Here is an 18279-nt window from a genome sequence, read left to right as displayed (position 1 = left end):
CAGCACTCTCTCAAGTGGAAGATGCTTGACAGTTTCCTGCATCACACAGCCCCGTGTCCTATGGGACACATCTCACCTACACACACACCAGATGTCTCCAGAGCTCTCTCACAGACAAGCAGACTGCATCACACAGCCCCGTGTCCTGTGGGACACATCTCACCTACACACACACAGATGTCTCCAGAGCTCTCTCACAGAGACAAGCAGAAGGATGGGTATGTCTAGTCTTTACCCAACAGGAGAGTCTAGGCTATTTTTTGGTCTTGGTTGTAAAGCAGTAGATAACATAAGTTTCCGAGTTGTCTGCTTCTTTCAGGGATGTGCTCAAAGTACTTGACCACTGTCACGTGAACGGTAACATTATGTAGAGATCATTACATATAGACGGAGTTTCTGTCCCATTTGGTTCCATAGGCATTCATTCCCAAAGAAACATACAGATGCTTATATTATAAACTGTTTGGCCTATTAGTTCAGGCTTATTAGTAACTAACTCTTGCAACTTAAATTAACCCATAATTCTTGTCTATGTTTAGCCACGTGGCTTGGTACCTTTATCAGTGAAGCATTCTCATCTTGCTTCCTCTGCTTCTGGCTGGTGTCTGCAGACTAGGCCTTTCCTCTTCCCAGAATTCTCCTAGTTTTCTTGCCTACCCATACCTCCTGCCTAGCCACTGGCCAATTAGTGCTTTATTAAACCAGTACAAGGGACAAATCTTTACAGGGTACATAAGCATTATCCCACAACAATTGCATTTCACTATCATTCTTTATCATTTATGCCATTTACCATGACATACTGTGTGTGTGCGTGCGTGCGTACACACCAGGGATCAAATGATCAGATCAGATACGTATGCATTAAGCACGTATGTACACTGAAGTATGTCCCCAGCCTGGACCAAGCACTGCTGGCACAAGTATCATGTGATGCCAGCTTGGGTCACATAGCAAATTACAGGCCAGTCTGATACACAAGCAAAAGCCTTCCCACCTTTATTTCCTGTTCCAAATGGCAAATGGGAACAAGTGGTATCATCACCCCCATTTTATGATGAGGACAGGCAGCCTGTACGTGTGGCCTGTGCCCGAGGGCAGGGATTGTAGCCCGCCAGGCTGTGCCCGCAGTCAGTCTCTGCACAGCTGTCTCTGCTCCTTTGTCCCAAGGGGATTTACTGGATTAGATGAAGGAGTGACTAAATTGGCAGCTCAAATTTTAAAGTGTAGCTCAAGCATGTGTAAGTGCCTCTGGAATTTCACTTTCACGTCCAGATTTTTAAAAATAATCATTTCTCACATAAGTAGAGGAGTTTATAAAATAGGCTTGCAAGTTTATAAAGGTTGTTTCTTAGACCTTGTAATTAGCTTTTTGTATTCATAAGCACTACACAAGGAATGACAAATCTTGCCAAATGCACCTTATGTGACTGTGTTAGCTTCCTAAGGTGGCTACGGTGATGTCCTGCAAACTTGCAGCACAACGCACTCGCTTGCTTCCAGTTGTGAAGCAAGAAGTGTGAAAGGAGAGTGTAGAGACCAAAAGGCACTGTCTCAGTCCCTGTTGTATAGCTGTGAAGAGACACCATGACCACAACAAATCTCATAAAGAAAGCATTTAACTGAGGCTGACTTACAGTTCCGAGGCTTAGTCCATGATTGTCACGGCAGGAAACACGGCGATACACAAGCAGACATGGTGTTAGAGACATGGCTGAGAGTTCTACATCCTTATCTACACCCGGATCCTTAGGCAGCAGGAAGAGAGAGTGATGCTGGGCCTGGCTTGAGCGTTTGAAACCTCCAACCCCAGCACGAGTGACACACTTCCAGGAAGACCACACCTCCTAATAGCGCCCCTCCTTAGGAGCGTTGGGGCCCATTTTATTTCAGACCACCACAGACATTTTTAGGAATTCTTTCCAGTTGTTCCTAGCTCCTGGGAGCTCCCTGCAATCCTGGCTGTTCCCTGTCTGTGGCTGCTTTATGCTAATCTCATGAGAATCCAGTGCCTCATGGTCTTCTTCACTATGCCCAAGTATCTGTGCATCTGTCCTCTCTCTCTCTTAGACAGATAGCATCTTCCTTACCTAGTGTGATGTCTTAACATGTGGAAACCCAAGTTTTCATATAAGTCTTGTTCTGAGGTCCTGGGTGAAACCAAACTACAACCCATATAATACATGTATGTAATAAAATTATTTCTGAACTGGCTCTTTCTTGTATATGTAAGCAGCTTGGATCATAGCCAATTTCTCAAGATCCAGTTCTATATAAGACACTATCTTCATTGACTTGGCTTTGGTTTAGGTCCTTGGATACCTGGTGCTCATGTGTGAGTGGGTCAATTACAGGCTGCTGGTTCTGTCCTAGTGACATATTTGCTGCTTTTCACCAATACAGCAGTTCATAAGGTCAATAACCACATCATTTAAGACTTCCAATTTTTAAATTATTTTACAAAACTTCAGGATATAAATTTTCTACCAGAAGACAAACACTAGAACTGTTTCAGTAACCCCAGGCCCATCTATATTAAATGCAGATTCATAGTTGTCTAACATAAAAGCATCTGCCATGTCTTTGGACATAAATATATGCAATGTAAATCCCTACCCGTTATCAGGGGATCACTTCGGATTTGTTTCCTGGGGTGAAGTTACCCAAGCCAGACTACAACGACCTGCTGGCGGCCATCAAGGACAACTGCGTGGCCATGAATTTGCAAATGACCAAATTCTTCTCCGAGAAGATCCTCCAGATCTACGAGATGATGATCGTGCGCCATGGCTTCATGATTGTTGGAGAACCGTTCGGAGGGAAGACCAGCGCCTACCGTGTTCTAGCTGGAGCCTTAGGCGACATATGTGAGAAGGTACAGGCACTGCTAATGCGTTCACTGGCTGGCGATTAGCTTTGTGTTAGAGCAGATACGCGCTGTGAGAAGGTACAAATGCTGTTAATGCGTTCACTGGCCAGCGATTAACTTTGTGTTAGAGCAGATACGCGGCTACTTTGAAATTTACTTTCCATGGGGCAGTGTAAAAACCACTACAAAGAGGAAATGAATTACACATGATATAATGAGAAGGGAACAGCTGGAGAGATGGCTCAGAGGCTAAGAGCAGGGACTGCTCTTCCAGAGGTCCTGAGTTCAGGTCCCAACAACCACATGGTGGCTCACAACCCTCTGTGGTGAGATCTGGCGCCCTCTTCTGGCCTGCAAGGGAGATATATGGGAGAATTTGACGGGAGGAGATGGATGTGTATGTGATCATATTTCATCGCATAGGCGTGTAAAATTCTCAAGAATAAAAACTTTTTTAAAAATGAGAAGGGCAAAATAAAGCAAGCAGTGAGACCAACAGCACATGAAGAGTGTGCCACTAATCTGCCTTTCAGCCTTAATTTCCTTCTTTTTTTAGTTAAAGGCAGCTCATTTTTTGTTTAATTAGTTTTAAATTGTGTGTGCATAAGTTTGTGTATGGAGTATCCCTACACGCATGACTACTCACATCTTTTCAGGTTGTATTTTATTATTTACTTATGTGCATGTGTGTGTATGTGCTTATGTGCTTGGCACCCTTAAGGGTAAAAAAAGAGGGGGCAGCTGATTTCCTGAAGTTGGATTTGCTGGTGCTTGTGAGTCATTACACATGGGGACTGGGCACCAAACCCCAACCCTCTGCCAGAACAGCAGGTGTTCTTAACTGCTGAGAAGTCTGCAGTCGCCAGCCCCCAGTGTGTGTCGCTCTGTGACCTACTTTGAGATGCTAAACAAATGGGACTACGGAGCAGCTGCTGCTCCTTCCTCCATCCTCTTTAGCTCTGCAGAACTCTTACCTCGTACTTCAGTGTGCAGAGCCCCGTGACCATCACATCTTCACTGTGGAGTCTCTCTTCCAACGCCTGTGAAAATATTTACTTGCCTTGTCTACCTTAGATTCACTCTGTCTCGTTTTCTTAACATCGTCTCTGTGTCCTCCCCGTGTGTCTGTAGCTCCAACTGCATTCTTAGTGTCCTTGTGTCTTGTCTTTTTAAGATAAGAAACAAAAAAGTTTGACTTTTCATTTCTGCAAGTTGATGGCCTCGATAGTTAACTTTTTTGTTTACAATTTTTATACAATATACTTTGTTCATATTTTCTCTCCTCCAGCTCCTCCCAAATCTTCCTCATTTTCCTATGCACTCCATCATCATCCCCCCCCTCTCTCTAAAAAATCCCAACATGAAAATCAAAACAAGAAAAATGTAATACAAAAAAATGCCAAAGCAAAACAAAACAAACAAAAACCCCCACAGAACATAACAACAAAACCAAACCAAAACAAAAGAAAAGAAAACAACAACAACAATGTGGAGTTCATTTTGTGTTGGCCAGCTACTCCTGGGCAAGGAGCTAGTGTGAGGGTGTGGGTCACATACCCAGTGACAAGCATTGCTGGGCACTTACTTTCCCTTTGCCAGCAGATATCAACTCCAAAGAGCTTCTCAGTCAGGGGTGGGAGCCCAGGGCCACTTCTGTTTTATAGGGAAATCCAAGGAGATTCACATGTAGCATCATAAATTGACACTCTGCTTCTTTCTTCCGCCTCCGCTTCTGTTCTCACGGTTTCTCTCTTCTCTTTCCTTTCCTCTTGTTCTGCTCTCCCCACTGTGCCTTCTTCTCTTACCTTCCCTGCGCTTGACTTGCTTGTGTTTTGCCCGTGCTACTGTTTCATTGTTCTGCCATCTAGTTGGCTTTGCCACAGACAAAAAACCAAGTCTCTGACAGAACCAGGCACTGCTGAAGGGCTGAGGGCCGTGCAGGTATGAGCACGTCCTCTGGTCTCCTGTGAAGTCCGAATGGTTCTTCCATTCTCTGGAAACCGTAAGAGCGAGATGACTGCTTCTTTAGCTCCTACACTCGACCCACAGCTCCTCACTGGCCTGTGGGCTAGACTCTGTCTTCAGAGTACGGTTGCCCATACTTCTCCATTGAGGAAATTTCACCGCAAAGCTCTTCCTGGCACAAGGAGGAGAGCCAAGGCCGCGAGCTGAGCTTTGTCTTGTCGTTTAAGGTGCTGATTTAGACATCTGCTCTTGATGTACTAGTTTGTGTCTGTCCATAGCTCGGGCAGGACTGGAAAGAACTGGGCTGGCTGTGCTGTTGTGCGTACAATAAATGACTAAGTAGCTTCAGCACAGGGGGTGTTAAGGAAATGAAATTATTCTGTACGATGCTATAATGATGGGCACAAGGGTAAAACCCACAAAGTTAAACCCTAAGTCAACCTTCAGTTATGTACGTTTTATATATATATATATATATATATATATATATATATATACACTCATATATACACATGTAATTATATGTTCATAATAGCTCATGTCCATATAGTCATTAGCGTGTGATGATAATAATGTGGGGGGGGGCGGGTAGCATTGTCAGCGAGGCAGAGGAAAGATTTGGGAAGCCCTGCACTTTCTATTCAATTTCCTGTAAATTTGAGACTGCTCTAAAAATTAATTCCTGTAATTTAAAAACAAGGCTCATATGCCCCAAGGGTGCCAGCGTGTCTTATAATAATGCCATAGAGTCAGGGTTCCGGACAAAACAGGCAATTTGCTAATATTAAGGTTTTGGCTCGGTGGGAAGTCTCTATCATTCCATGTCTTTATTTTCTCCCAGAGAACATTCTGTAGCAAGGGTCAGCAGATTACAGCCCACAGGCCAGATACAGCTGAAGTCTATTCTTGGGATGCCAATGAATTCAGAACTCTGATAAGGGTTTTTGCAATTTTTTTAAAAAACTGAAAATAGAACAAGAACCCGGAAAGTCTACATTGTTTAGCTTGTAGGCCTTTACCAAAAACAGGTGTCGATTCTCTTCCTGTAACTTCTGGTTTATAAGAATGAACACCGTTTACTAACTTACCCCTATGAATTCTGTTATGTTAAAAACAATGTTACAGCAACCTTCAAGACTCGACTTTTCAGTTGTTCACTGGCATTACCGAGAAGAGAGTAACACTCTTTTTTCACACAGCAACCCCTGCTTTGGAGCCCTGTTAAGTCTACTCCTTACTTCTGGCAGCATCTCCTTAGGCTCCCTATGATGTTTTGACACACGCAATCACGTTTTCCATGAGGAGAGAACGTATCCCTCAGTGCAAATAATGTTGGTTCTTCTCTTTCCCTAAGGGACTTATGGAAGAGAACAAGGTCCAGATAACGGTCTTGAACCCTAAGTCTGTCACCATGGGCCAGCTGTACGGACAATTTGACTTGGTGTCCCACGAGTGGTCCGACGGGGTCCTGGCAGTCAGCTTCCGAGCCTTCGCGGCGTCCGCGGTAAGAGCCCGCCTTCTCCAGAGGCTGCGCTGTGTCTTGTGACCGCTGCCGGGTCTTTTTCCAAGTTATTTCCACCAAGACTTCTATTTTTACCTTAAGATGTTTATTGAAAGCGTATTACAGGATGCTTTGGTATTTCTGTGAGGAACCAAGATAGCACATGCAAGAACAACAGAGCCCACGTTCCGGGGTACCTCTGACCCGGAAGTGCCCGTCAGACCTTGTGGAAGACAGGAAGTAGACGGTCTGAGTGACGTGGCCCTCAGCCTCTTGGGTGACATCATTTCTTTCTGCACTCTGGGCTGCTGGCGGTGTGAAACTACCCTCAGTGCTTAGAGAGCAAACATGCACGCCTTGAAAAATGTCCAACGCCCCAGCTAGCACTTCCCGTGTCGTGCGCGTTTGGAAGCAAAGGGGCTGCCCTGTGGAAGCAGAAGGCGTGAGAGACAATGCAGGGCCGGCGTCCCTTGTCCCTTCCATAACCTGTTCTGTGGAGCCATTGTCTGTCACATTGAAAAGCAGAGTCGTAGACCAATAAGGGCTGGTCTGGCCACAGCAGGCTCTTGTAGATGGTGATTTAATGGGAGTCAGCCTACTTAAGCTGATACAAAAGAAGAGGCTTACACTAGGGACATCTAATCTTTTTAAAATCAGAGTTCCTATTTTATAAATGTCTTCCTTATCTTGGCTACCATATACCCTTCCACTCAGATTAGCTGAAGGTAGGAGAAGAAACATTTGTGTAGACAAGCAGATAGAATTATAAGAATCAGAAAGTTGGCTATTCTCTATGCCATGTGTATTTTCATATTTCTTAATGTTTGTCAGACTGTTTAGCTGATTTTATATTATATATACACAACACTAACGTTTATTATTACTGATGGTCTGAACGTTGTGTGGATGTCATACTGATTTTAATATCCTAGGCCCGTGGTTCTCAAGCTGGGGGTCACGACCCCTTTGGGGTGGTGCTGAGGACTTTCACAGGGCTCAGCGACGACTCCAGGAAAATGGGTGTTTACATTATGATTCATAACAGTAGGAAATTACGGTTCTGAAGTGGCAGTGGGAGTAACTTTATGGTTGGGGTCACCACAACATGAGGAAGGTTGAGAACCACTGCCCTGTATATAGCAATGTGAGACTATTCAGCCTAAGAGTGGGGTGTGTGTGTGTGTGTGTGTGTGTGTGTGTGTGTATTCTTTCCATAGAAGGAAGAAAAAATTTGAACGTGGCACACAGAAGTCATTAACAGTATGAAAAACTTTCAGTAAAATTCATAAGAACAATCTATAAAACACGAAGAACAGGCAAATTTGAATGAACTCTCTGTTTTCCCTGTCCGTAGTATTTTCTTTTCTAATATTTTGAAAGCATTTTACATATATGTAGCCTCGGAAATACTGAAAAGATTTAATCAAGGTAAGATGTTATCGTTTTTCTTGTCCACGACATCTATGCTTGTGTGTGCATGAGGTGAATATGTATGTGTGTATCTGTGTGTGCATATATGCACGCACACGTGTGTATATGCTTTACTTAAAGGGTACTTTTTATGTTTTTGTGGTAAATCGACTCTCTTTATTTTTTTAAATTTGGAGATAACATGATTGACCTGTGTGCTTCGTTCCATTTTGCCCTTCCTCCCTTCTGTGTATTTAGACTCCGGACAGGAAGTGGTTAATTTTTGACGGGCCGGTAGATGCGGTGTGGATCGAGAACATGAACACGGTGCTGGATGACAACAAGAAGCTCTGTCTGATGAGTGGGGAGATCATTCAGATGTCACCGCAAATGAATCTGATTTTCGAACCCATGGACCTGGAAGTTGCTTCTCCTGCCACCGTAAGTTCGCAACTTTGGCATCTGTCTGTGGATCACGCAATTTTCATAAATGTTTCTTTTCACTCAGCAGCTTTTCCTTTAAATTGGATGTCTTTGTACATTCCATCGTGGGCGCGATCTGTGATCCTGAGAGAACAGGCATATCAGCTCACGTACCTTGACAGATTTAGTAATTCAGCTAATTTTCTCTTTTATCTGGGATCTTTTTGCAAGATCATATGCAAAAACCGAGATCATAAAATTATATAAAATTAAGTCTTTGCTCCTATGAGGTTTGTTGAAGGGGCGCGGTGTGATTGGTAATTAATGATCCGCCAGACTAGCTTAATACAAAATATACAGCTTTAATAAACAGAAGGAAGACTTACACCAGAATCCCAACAATCCATCCGGACGCAGGAACCAGGCGAGAGAGGGGAAGCGCACCCACCAGGTTTATAGGTAAATTTTTGCCTTAGAGTAACACGCCCCATGGTCAGAATATGATTGGCTGAATTCCCCTATCAGGTAGGTGTCCTAAGTTATCTTAACGCCCAGTAAGAAGCCAGGTCTTGTGCGCCGGACTCCCTGCTCAACCTCACGGGATTCTGCTCCAGTGATAGCTACACTAGGTTTTCTACCATTCTGGGGAATCTGACGAATCAACAGTGCGGCTCACTGAAGTCAGTCCATATGCAGATGCTGCCTACGGCCAAAGGAAGTTAATGACAAGGCTAGCAAAGGAACTAGTGATCTTTGTAACGACAACAGCAACAAAAGAGAAATCCATGACTAGGTGCCTGCAATGCGGTGTATGTCATGTGACCCCCAGCTTCCAGCTTGCCAGTTTATGATCACCCATCTCCTTGAGAAAATGTCCCTAGATCGACCTCAAGTGGCGCCTGCCCCTTACCTGCCCTGTGAGCAGACTTTGATGCTCAGCGATGCGTGTCGTCCGTCGGAACTTCTTAGGCACACTCTGTTGCTAAGCGATGCGTGTCCTTCCAGGTTTCCCGATGTGGCATGATTTACATGGAACCCCACATGCTGGGCTGGAGGCCGCTGATGGTGTCTTGGATCAACACTTTGCCACACACAGTCAGCGTCATTCAGAGGGAGTTCATAGAAGGCTTGTTTGACAGAATGGTCCCTGTTTCTGTTGAATTCATTAGAAGGCATACGAAGGTAAGGGAAACGGAAGTTTTAAGATTTAAAAAAAAAAAAGAAAACCTGAATTAAATATATTAGTTTCAATGTGTTTTTTAAAGCTAATGTTTTTTAGCAGGTTTGACGGGGGCTTTTTTTTTCCATTTTGATCTTTTTTTTCCTTTTGTTTTCTTTGTTGCAAATCTTTTCTGTGTAACCCACATGGGCCTGGAGCCCAGGTTGGCCTGTAACATGCAGTCTGTCAGCCTTTGTCTCCCAAGTGCTATGATTACAGGCATATGCCAACATTCCTTGCTAAAACCTTAGCTCAGACTGAAATAAAAAGACGTGAATTCATACTGTTATTCTCGAAAAACATAGAAGTGTAACAGCTTAGAATTTGAGTCAGTGCTATTGGTGCAAACATTCTCTCTTAAAAACAAACAGATCTGAAAGGCTTACCTAACCCTGTGAACTAAAATATCCAACATGTTAACTCTTATTTCTGGCAAGCAGTTGTATGTTTTATTTTCATGTGCATGTGTGTGCTTGCACATGTGTGCATTTGTTTCCCAAAACAATCAAATCCTTGGTAGAAGGACAATAAAGGAAATAAAAACATCGTGGCAAGCACAGGCAAGGGAGAGCCCACAATATCCTGGGCAGTGGTTGAGGAATGGGAGATACTGGGTGTCCCCTGCGCTTTCAGAACCTTGACTGGTCCCTGTGTGTATGACAAACAGGAAGTGACCGTGCTCCAAACCGTCTAAACAAGCATGCTCTGCCAGTCAGAATACAGCAATTTGTGTTTGTGTACAGAATTTGTGTTTCTTTTTCCCTCAGATAATGTTAGTAAAGAAATGTACTTTCTGTGTTGCGGGCATGTACCTTGGCCATACAGCAAAACCAAACCTTCATGTGAACGTCCTGACAGCCTCCGATTTCTGTTCTTTCTATAGAAGTTATGAATGGCTATTGCGGTGAGAGGTGTCTGCCTAGGAGGGGCCCTTTGTGTCTGAGCCTCCTATCAGTTTCAACCCCATGTTAGCCAGTCCCGGTGCCTTCACGTTTTATGAGGCTGGGTGGCTCAGTAGGAAGCCTGCCACTTCTGGTCTTCAGAGATGACGTCACAGGGCGAACTTCCCCTTGGTAACCACCAAGGGGTGCGACTCTGAAGGCTGGACCAGAGCTGCGGGAAGGGAAGGTAGTGGGTGCTTACTGAGAATACTGTCCTAGGAGCTGTGTGTGTTTCCTGGATTAGTTTATAAATTGTAATACTGACATGCCCCAGATGTAAGGCGCACCAGACATTGTGTGGACTCAGACATCTATCAAGGAGTCGAGTTTACTATAAGCAGATCTTATTGTAAGATTGTAAGCAGATCTCTAATAATTAATGCTAATTTATTAAGCATTGCACATAAGTAAATTGAGTGTCATTTTTGATTTTTTCCATAGTTTGATTTATAAGATTAATAAAGGATAGAGAAACACATGCCAATAATTTTTTTTAACTTGAGAATTTTTTTTTTTTTTTTTTTTTTGCTTGTGAGCTTTTACAAAAGGCGCTGAGCACCGGCGGCTGAGAAGGCTCAGTGGTTAAAAGCACCTGCCCTGTTTACCTCACAACCTGAGCTCTGTTCCGGACTCACAAGAGTCAGATGTGACAGGTGCCACTGAAATATTAGCATCTGTATGGCAGGATGGGAAAGAGTAAGACAGTCCCCCAACAGCTCACAGGCAGCTAGTCTAGGCACAGAGAGGCCTCTAGAAGGTAGGAAAAGAAAGCCAACTCCTGGGGTACATGGGTACCCCAGTACCTGCACGTCACACGTCCACGTCATACTCCTAGCAGTAAAAGGGGTACGTGTTACTGAAGTGTGACAGTCGCCCCAGGCAAGGACTGAACATGGACCTCAGTTTCCCTTCATAAACGAGAATCACAAGAACCCCGTGTCTGTGCCTCATGGGCTTAATGAAGCTCTGTCAAGGGGAGCCGCTGGCGTGCTGGTCCTGGGCATCTTGGTTTACAGGCTCTTCCCTTCTGGTTCCTCAGGAGCTCTCTCCTACCTCGGACACAAACTTGGTCCGCTCCTTGATGAACCTCATAGACTGCTTCATGGATGACTTTGCTGATGAAACCAAACAAAGGGAAAGAAACGACAGGGAAACGTTCTCTCTGCTTGAGGTAAGACAGCTCTTTGTTCTCTGTGCCTTGCGGTAGAGAAACACATCTCTGGCTTTCGCCAAAGCCTCTTAATCGGTGCGACCGGCTTGCTCCTGAAGTTGGACTCAGGGAAGTTGTGCAAGCCTAGGAGGGAGGAAGAGGCCCAACCCCAGATGCGGAGCCCTGGGGTAGTGCTGGCGAACCGCACTGGTGGGATACGCTGTGCATTCAGGTTTCAGTGATGGTCTGCCTTTGAATCCACACGGCCTGGCAGCCGCAGCAGCTTCTCCGTCACTCACCGCCTTTCCCCCAAACTGTGACTTACTATTTTTCCACTTTGACTTTTGTCCTTCTTGTACAGGAACAAGTTTATATTTTGGGGGAGGTGGAATTTTTGTGTGACGGTATATAAATATATTTGAGGTTCTATACTCATTCGTTTATTTTTTAATATTGAAGACCGACTTCAAGGCCTCATGCATGCTAGGCCAGCGGTCTACCATTGAACGATATCTTAAGACTGAAAAGCAGACTTGAAAATAGTGATAGGGGCCGGAGAGATGGCGCAGCGGTTAAGAGCACTTGCTGCTCTCGCGTGAGGACCAGAGTTCGGTTCCCAGCACTCCTTTCAGGCAGCTGGGAAAAAGCTGTTTGCAGGGACCACTGTCAGCCTCTGTGTTCATGTCCCACACAGGCACACACGTCCATATAATTTAAAAATAATAGCCATAAAAAGTAATGATCTAGGTATCAATAGACCTTGGATAGTGTCAGATAAAATTCTAATATACTGCTAATGACTTCTAAGTTGGCCAGTCCGTAATTCTTACAACTCATATTCTATGAAAAACAAGTTGTTACCTTATAATTTCAGGGCAAGTATTTTCCGAAATAGTTTTTACACAAGCTGGATGTTATGTGGATGGGATTAAAGGCAGAACCTTTCTTAGCATGGTTGTGGTTGTTCGTTTTAGCATTTAGATGGAGACTTGGCTGTTCAAGCAGGCAGACTCTTACTGGATGCTTTAGGATAGCAAATCTAGCTCATACAGTTAAGGCTGAGCTAGTATTTCACACAAAACATTAGAAATCGGTTTTGTTTAAACTCAACACATCTGCATCAAAATTGAAAGGCAAGTATGTCAGGGCTTCCTGCCTTTCAAAGTTAACTCAATGCTCCTTGAAAGATCAGACTCCAGAATGAGTTTGAAACCTGCGATTTATAGAATCACCTTTGTGCCGGGAGTTGGTGGCATATGCCTTTAATCCCAGTACTCGGGAGGCAGAGGCAGGTGGATCTCTGTGGGTTCCAGGCCAGCCTGGTCTACAGGAACTAGTTCCAGGGCAGACTCCAAAGTTACAGAGAAACCCTGTCTCGAGAAAACAAAACAACAACAAAAATTTCCTCTGCAAGTTTTGCCTTGACTTGAATATATGTTCCATATGGCATTACTATTGTTCTTTAAAAATGTGATGATGTTGGGATGCCCCGGGCAGCCTGCGAACCAGGCAGAGGCTGCCGCCAGGGCAGTGCAGGGTCCCCGGGCGAGCGGCAGAGTAAATGGACATAAGGCTATACATAAAGCTAAACATTTATTATTTAGAGGAGAGGGAGATATTTATTACTTAAAAAGAGGAAATCAGAGAGACGTAAAGAGAAACATAGGGAGAGATAGAGACACGTATGTACACACCAAAAGACGGGACAGAGAGAAAGAGAGAGAGAGAGAGAGAGTGTTAAGATGGCGGCGAGGAGGTCAGAAGTCACTGGGGTAGGTGTGGTTAGTTCTTAAAGACACCGCAGCAAAAGAATAACAATTAAAGATTTTAAAGGACATAATGTGGGGGACATTAATTTTCGTAGAATCCTTAGATGACCTGCTATTCTTCCAGTAGCTCACATATTTCCTGCCAGAGGTGGCAAGCTGGCTGATCTGCTTTAAACCACACGGGTAGGCGGAAGCGTCTCTTTAATTGCCCTTTATCTTCTCATCTCTCCACTGCAGGGCATTTTTCTGTTTTCATTGATCTGGTCTGTCGGTGCTTCTTGTACAGATGACGACCGTTTGAAATTCAGTAAGATTCTCCGAGAGCTAATGGAAGGTCCCATTTCAGACCTAACGCGGAATAAGTTCAAATTACAGAGCGGTACTGAACAGACGTCCTCAAAGACATTAACAGTGCCGTTTCCTGAGAAGGGGACAATTTATGATTATCAGTTTGTCCCAGAGGTGAGTTCTGAGGCAGGACGCCTCAGTGCAGCCTGGCGGTTTCAGCTGAGACGTAGCCTGTAGTGGATCTGGACTATTTGTCCCTCGCTGCTCACCCCGAGTTTTAGTCCTAGGGAAATTACTTTCTTCCTCAACAGTCTTGGTTGGACAAGTTAATTTTTTTAAATTTAGTTTTCCTCAGTGATCAAACGTTCCGATACCCAATTGTCCAATTTTTGCCTATTAAGTATGATTACACATTAAGATGCCTAGCCCAGCACGATGAACATGCTACCCAAGGCCATCCCTTGGAGATCCGAGTGTGTGTGTGTGTGTGTGTGTGTGTGTGTGTGTGTGTATGTGTGTGTGTGTTAGCGCCCTGCCGGCCCAGAATCCTGGAGAAACGCGTGCTCCTAGGAACAGTCCCCAACGCACTGGCCTGGGAGGCGAGTTCTGATCGGTCTTGTAACTTCCACAAACATTGTGTGTCGAACAACTTTAGGAGTGACAGAAAATTTAAACACATAAAAACTCAGTAGAATAGGGATCGTGCTGGGTAATCACTGGGCGGTTTCTATCCTTTTTTTTTTCTATTTAATAGAGAGGAAACTTTCCACGTCACTGGTGTTTCCTCAGGAGAGTTATCTCCTAGACCTTCCCAAATCTAGCAGGATGCTTTTCAAACCTCAGTGTTTCACTTTTATAAATACCGCTTGGGTGAAACTTCTTAGACACAAGTTAAGGAAGGTCTTTACATCTGATTATTTCTTTGAGATACATTTTTATGAGTTTCTAATTTTTATAACCCTTGAACGACGTTAACCTCATTCTACGAGGAATTCTTCTCCTTCATCCCGCCCAGCACGTATTTGCTAATATCATTTTAAATTGTTCCTACCAGAGAGACACTTCCTATGGAGGGACCTGGGACTCAGAACTTGTGAGTGGTCCTCTATGATCATAGCCTCTAAATGATCGTCCACTTCCAGGTTGCAGATTCTTAATTCTTCCTTTCCCCGATGAGGTCAAAGATGTATGTTTGAGTAGATTATCAAGATCACGAAAAGGAACTCTTTTTCTCACCAGTTTACGGGATGCGAACTCGGTGCCCTCCACAGAGTCTTCAGTAAATGTGTAACTCATTACCAGAAGACGTAAAAATGAATGAGCTACAGGGCTCAGTGTGAACCCATATCCTCTTCAGAAGAGCGTCACTCTGTCATGTAGGCTCAGGGGGTGTGACGCCAAGGCCAAATGGATGAGACAGCTGTTGTGTGTAGCCACCCGTGAGGAGTTTCTGTGGGTGTTTGGCAGTGCCAGGGAAGGATGGGCCTGCATCTGATGCATTTTGAATTACCAGGAGTTTATTTATAATTCTGTGCTAAGGCTAGATAATGCAGTATTATTTTTCCAGAGAAAACGCAATTTTAAAGCTTTATGATAAGAACCAAGCTATATGATTCACAAACTCATTGGATGCAAGTAGGCAGCATAATATTAATTCACCATAACCACAAATTGGGAAATCTTAACTATACCACAATGCACTATGAATGTAGTTAATACTGCTTAGTTGTTCTATTAATTACTTAGAATTACATTTATAAATTTTCATAAAATAAACCTTGCCTGAACGAAGCATAAGCGTTAAGTGATATGCAGTTAACTTCTAGGGGAATTATAGCCTGTTTTTGTTACCATATTAAATAAAAATTCTTTACTCTTTGCCCGTTGATCCATCAGATTTTATCAGTGTGATGAGAGGCTCCCGTATTGACGACCGGGTTGTAGCTCTGGTCTCAGCACATTTGAAATGTCTGAACTTGGCCGTCTTGGTTCTATTTACACGAAAGCCCAGCTTCTCCTCAATTTTCCTATGAAATTTAACTTTCAGCCTGAGAGGACGATTGTTTGAAAGAATGAAATAAACGTGTAGCTATCAGAATTGAATTGGTCTTGACCTTCGCTACAGTGGCCCAGAAGTACAAAGCCTGTTTGCTAACTTTGACTGTTTGCTGTAAACAGGGCTTGGGACGATGGGATCAGTGGATAAAGAAATTAGGAGATGCTCCCCCGATTCCCAAAGATGTCCAGTTTAATGAGATCATTGTGCCGACTCTCGACACGATCCGCTACTCTGCACTAATGAGCTTGCTGACCACTCACCAGAAGCCTTCCATATTCGTCGGCCCGACGGGAACGGGAAAGAGTGTTTATATCATTGTGAGTATTGCCGAAATGTAAGCGGGTCTGCGCAAGCATGCGCGCTCTCCTGAGAGTTATAATTTTAAGGTTGGCTTCCTTTAAAAATACACTCAACTATTTTGTAGTTTAAATTGCAGGGAGTTTGGGAGTGATCGTCTTTCATTTTAGAAAATGTGTGTAAAAGGTGCTTTTAGGAAAAGGAAAATCCTAGCTGTCTTGTCTCTGGCGGGCTGCCTATGTTAGGTGATGATGTCGTTTTCTGTCCCTAAATCACTGTCCCATTCATTTTGATATTCTAATAAGAACTTACGTAGTATAGAATTAGGTCTCTTGGAAACTGTTTCAGCAATTAGACCTGACCAGGGTTGCTTTTCTGACTATCCTACATCTGATGGTGACGTTGTAGAGGTGGACTTGCCCGTGTGATTCTTGATGGAACCAGCTGCTAGTGATGGTCATGTTCGCTGCCACGGAGAGGTGCAGCCCGGATCCCAGCTGCCCTGGGCAGCGGGGGGAGGGGAGGAGAGGTGCCTTTGCCAGACGGTCTTCCGTCCCAGGTTCCCAGCCCTCCCACCCTCCTCCAGTATTCGACAGGATTTGTTTCTGGTTCTTCATTCATCTTAATTTCTGTCAAATCCTTTAATCATTCTGAAATGTATTTGGGTATATGCTGGCTGTCCTGTTTTTATTGAAGAAGTCTCTGAGAAAAACACAACTTTTTTCCATTTATGCCTCTGTCAGATTTAACCCAGGCAATGGATTTTACCGGTATTAAAAACACTACTTTTCATAAAATGGTATCTGCCTATCGTCTGTCCCTGTCACCCATATTGATGAAGGAACGCAGCACTAACCCTTGCCTTCCAGCAAATACTGCTTGAGCTACACTGAGGTCACTCAAGTCCAGCTTACAGGAAGGTAACAGGGCCTGAAAGAACAAGAGAACAGTTGATCGAGGCCTCGTCTACTCAGAGACAAACGCAGTCTGGATTCCTGTCCTTCGCTAGGGCTGGAGGCCGAACCTCTCAGTCCTCGCTGCTCCTGGTGAAGAAATGGTGCTATTAATGTGGTTGTGAAAATCAGAGAAAATCCATCCATGCATGGCAGCTGGGCAGGTAGCGGTGCCCTGTTGGCATGGCGACTTGTTCCCTAGTCCTTCCTTCCCTCGCATTGCTTTGACTCGTCGGGTTCAACTCAAGTTTGTCAGCAGTGGCGCTTAGGGTGTATTCTGAAATGCCGAAACAGGTCTCAGCCGTGGCTCACTCTGTTCTCTCCTGTCCTGTAGAATTTCCTTCTAAATCAACTCAGTAAGGACATTTACAAACCTCTGATAGTTAACTTCTCAGCTCAGACGACAGCGGCTCAGACGCAGAACATCATCATGTCGAAGCTGGACAAAAGGCGGAAAGGAGTCTTTGGGCCTCCTTTAGGCAAGAGGATGGTAATGGCTTTTCGTTCTCTCTTCCATGTTTGTTCTACCACTACTGTAATACTGGTGGTATCCATGGCCCCTGCTACAGTCCGAACAAGGAAAACTAATGTTCTAAAGAGTTGATGTGTTTGTTTTTAAAATGATTTATTAGTGTGTGTGTGTGCGCGCGCATGAGAGAGAGAGAGAGAGAGAGAGAGAGAGAGAGAGAGAGAGACATGGGGCGGGAGTGTCTGGGAACGGGAAGACAACAGTTCTCTCCTCTATGTATTCTGGAACCGAGCTCGGGACATTAGGCTTGACTGTGGGCACCCTGATCCTCTGAGGCACCTCTCCGTCTCCCTGGCTCTTTTCTTTTAAATGAATTTTTTGATTTAAGATTTTTCCCAGGCTGGGGCCGTGGCATAACTAGGAGAGTATTTAGCTAGCAGGCACAGAGCTCTGAACTTGTGGTGGCAAAAGCCTGTGCTCTCAGCCCTCAGAAGATGGAGGCAAGTATAAATGGAGACTGCACGTCCATTTCCCAGCCGCCCAGACCTGAGCAGTCACACAGAAATTATATTAATTACAACAGTGTTTGACCAATGGCTCAAGTGTATTTCTAGCTAGCTTTTACATCTTAAATGACCCCATTTCTATGTATCACCATGAGGTTGTGGCCTACCAGTAAAGTTCCCACGTCTTTCTCCTTTGGCACCTACATGGCATCTGCCTAACTCCGCCTTCTTTCTCCCTGCCTTCAGTTTAGTTTTCCTGCCTCACTATATTCTGCCCTGCCATAGGCCAAAACAGGTTCTTCATTAACCATTGGTCATAAGACATATCCACAGCATATAGGGGAGAATCCCACATCAGGTGAGGTTGTCGGAAATTCAAGGTCTTTCTTGGTTACAGAGAGTTCAAGGTCAGTTTCCTAAAACAGGTCCTGTTTGTGTTAGGAACTTCCTCTAACTGGTG

General features: G+C 44.3%; 1 protein-coding gene across 2 annotated transcripts in view; it reads left to right on the top strand.

Moving 5' to 3' along the window:
* Dnah7 (dynein axonemal heavy chain 7) overlaps positions 1-18279 on the top strand; it is a 209756-nt gene that overhangs the window by 92071 nt on the left and 99406 nt on the right. For both annotated transcript variants that reach the window (XM_087902284.1, XM_087902283.1), the window contains exons 30-37: positions 2627-2875; positions 6189-6338; positions 8004-8186; positions 9174-9350; positions 11368-11499; positions 13485-13709; positions 15714-15911; positions 17179-17334. In XM_087902284.1, the coding sequence (XP_087758410.1) occupies positions 2627-2875; positions 6189-6338; positions 8004-8186; positions 9174-9350; positions 11368-11499; positions 13485-13709; positions 15714-15911; positions 17179-17334 (1470 nt within the window). The remainder of the gene's footprint in view (positions 1-2626; positions 2876-6188; positions 6339-8003; positions 8187-9173; positions 9351-11367; positions 11500-13484; positions 13710-15713; positions 15912-17178; positions 17335-18279) is intronic.

The sequence above is a fragment of the Myodes glareolus genome, chromosome 27 (assembly GCF_982192425.1).
Source record: "Myodes glareolus chromosome 27, mMyoGla1.1, whole genome shotgun sequence".
NCBI classification, from domain to species: domain Eukaryota; kingdom Metazoa; phylum Chordata; class Mammalia; order Rodentia; family Cricetidae; genus Myodes; species Myodes glareolus.
Note: the sequence above shows the minus strand (reverse complement) of the source record. Positions and strands in the feature narration are given on the sequence as shown.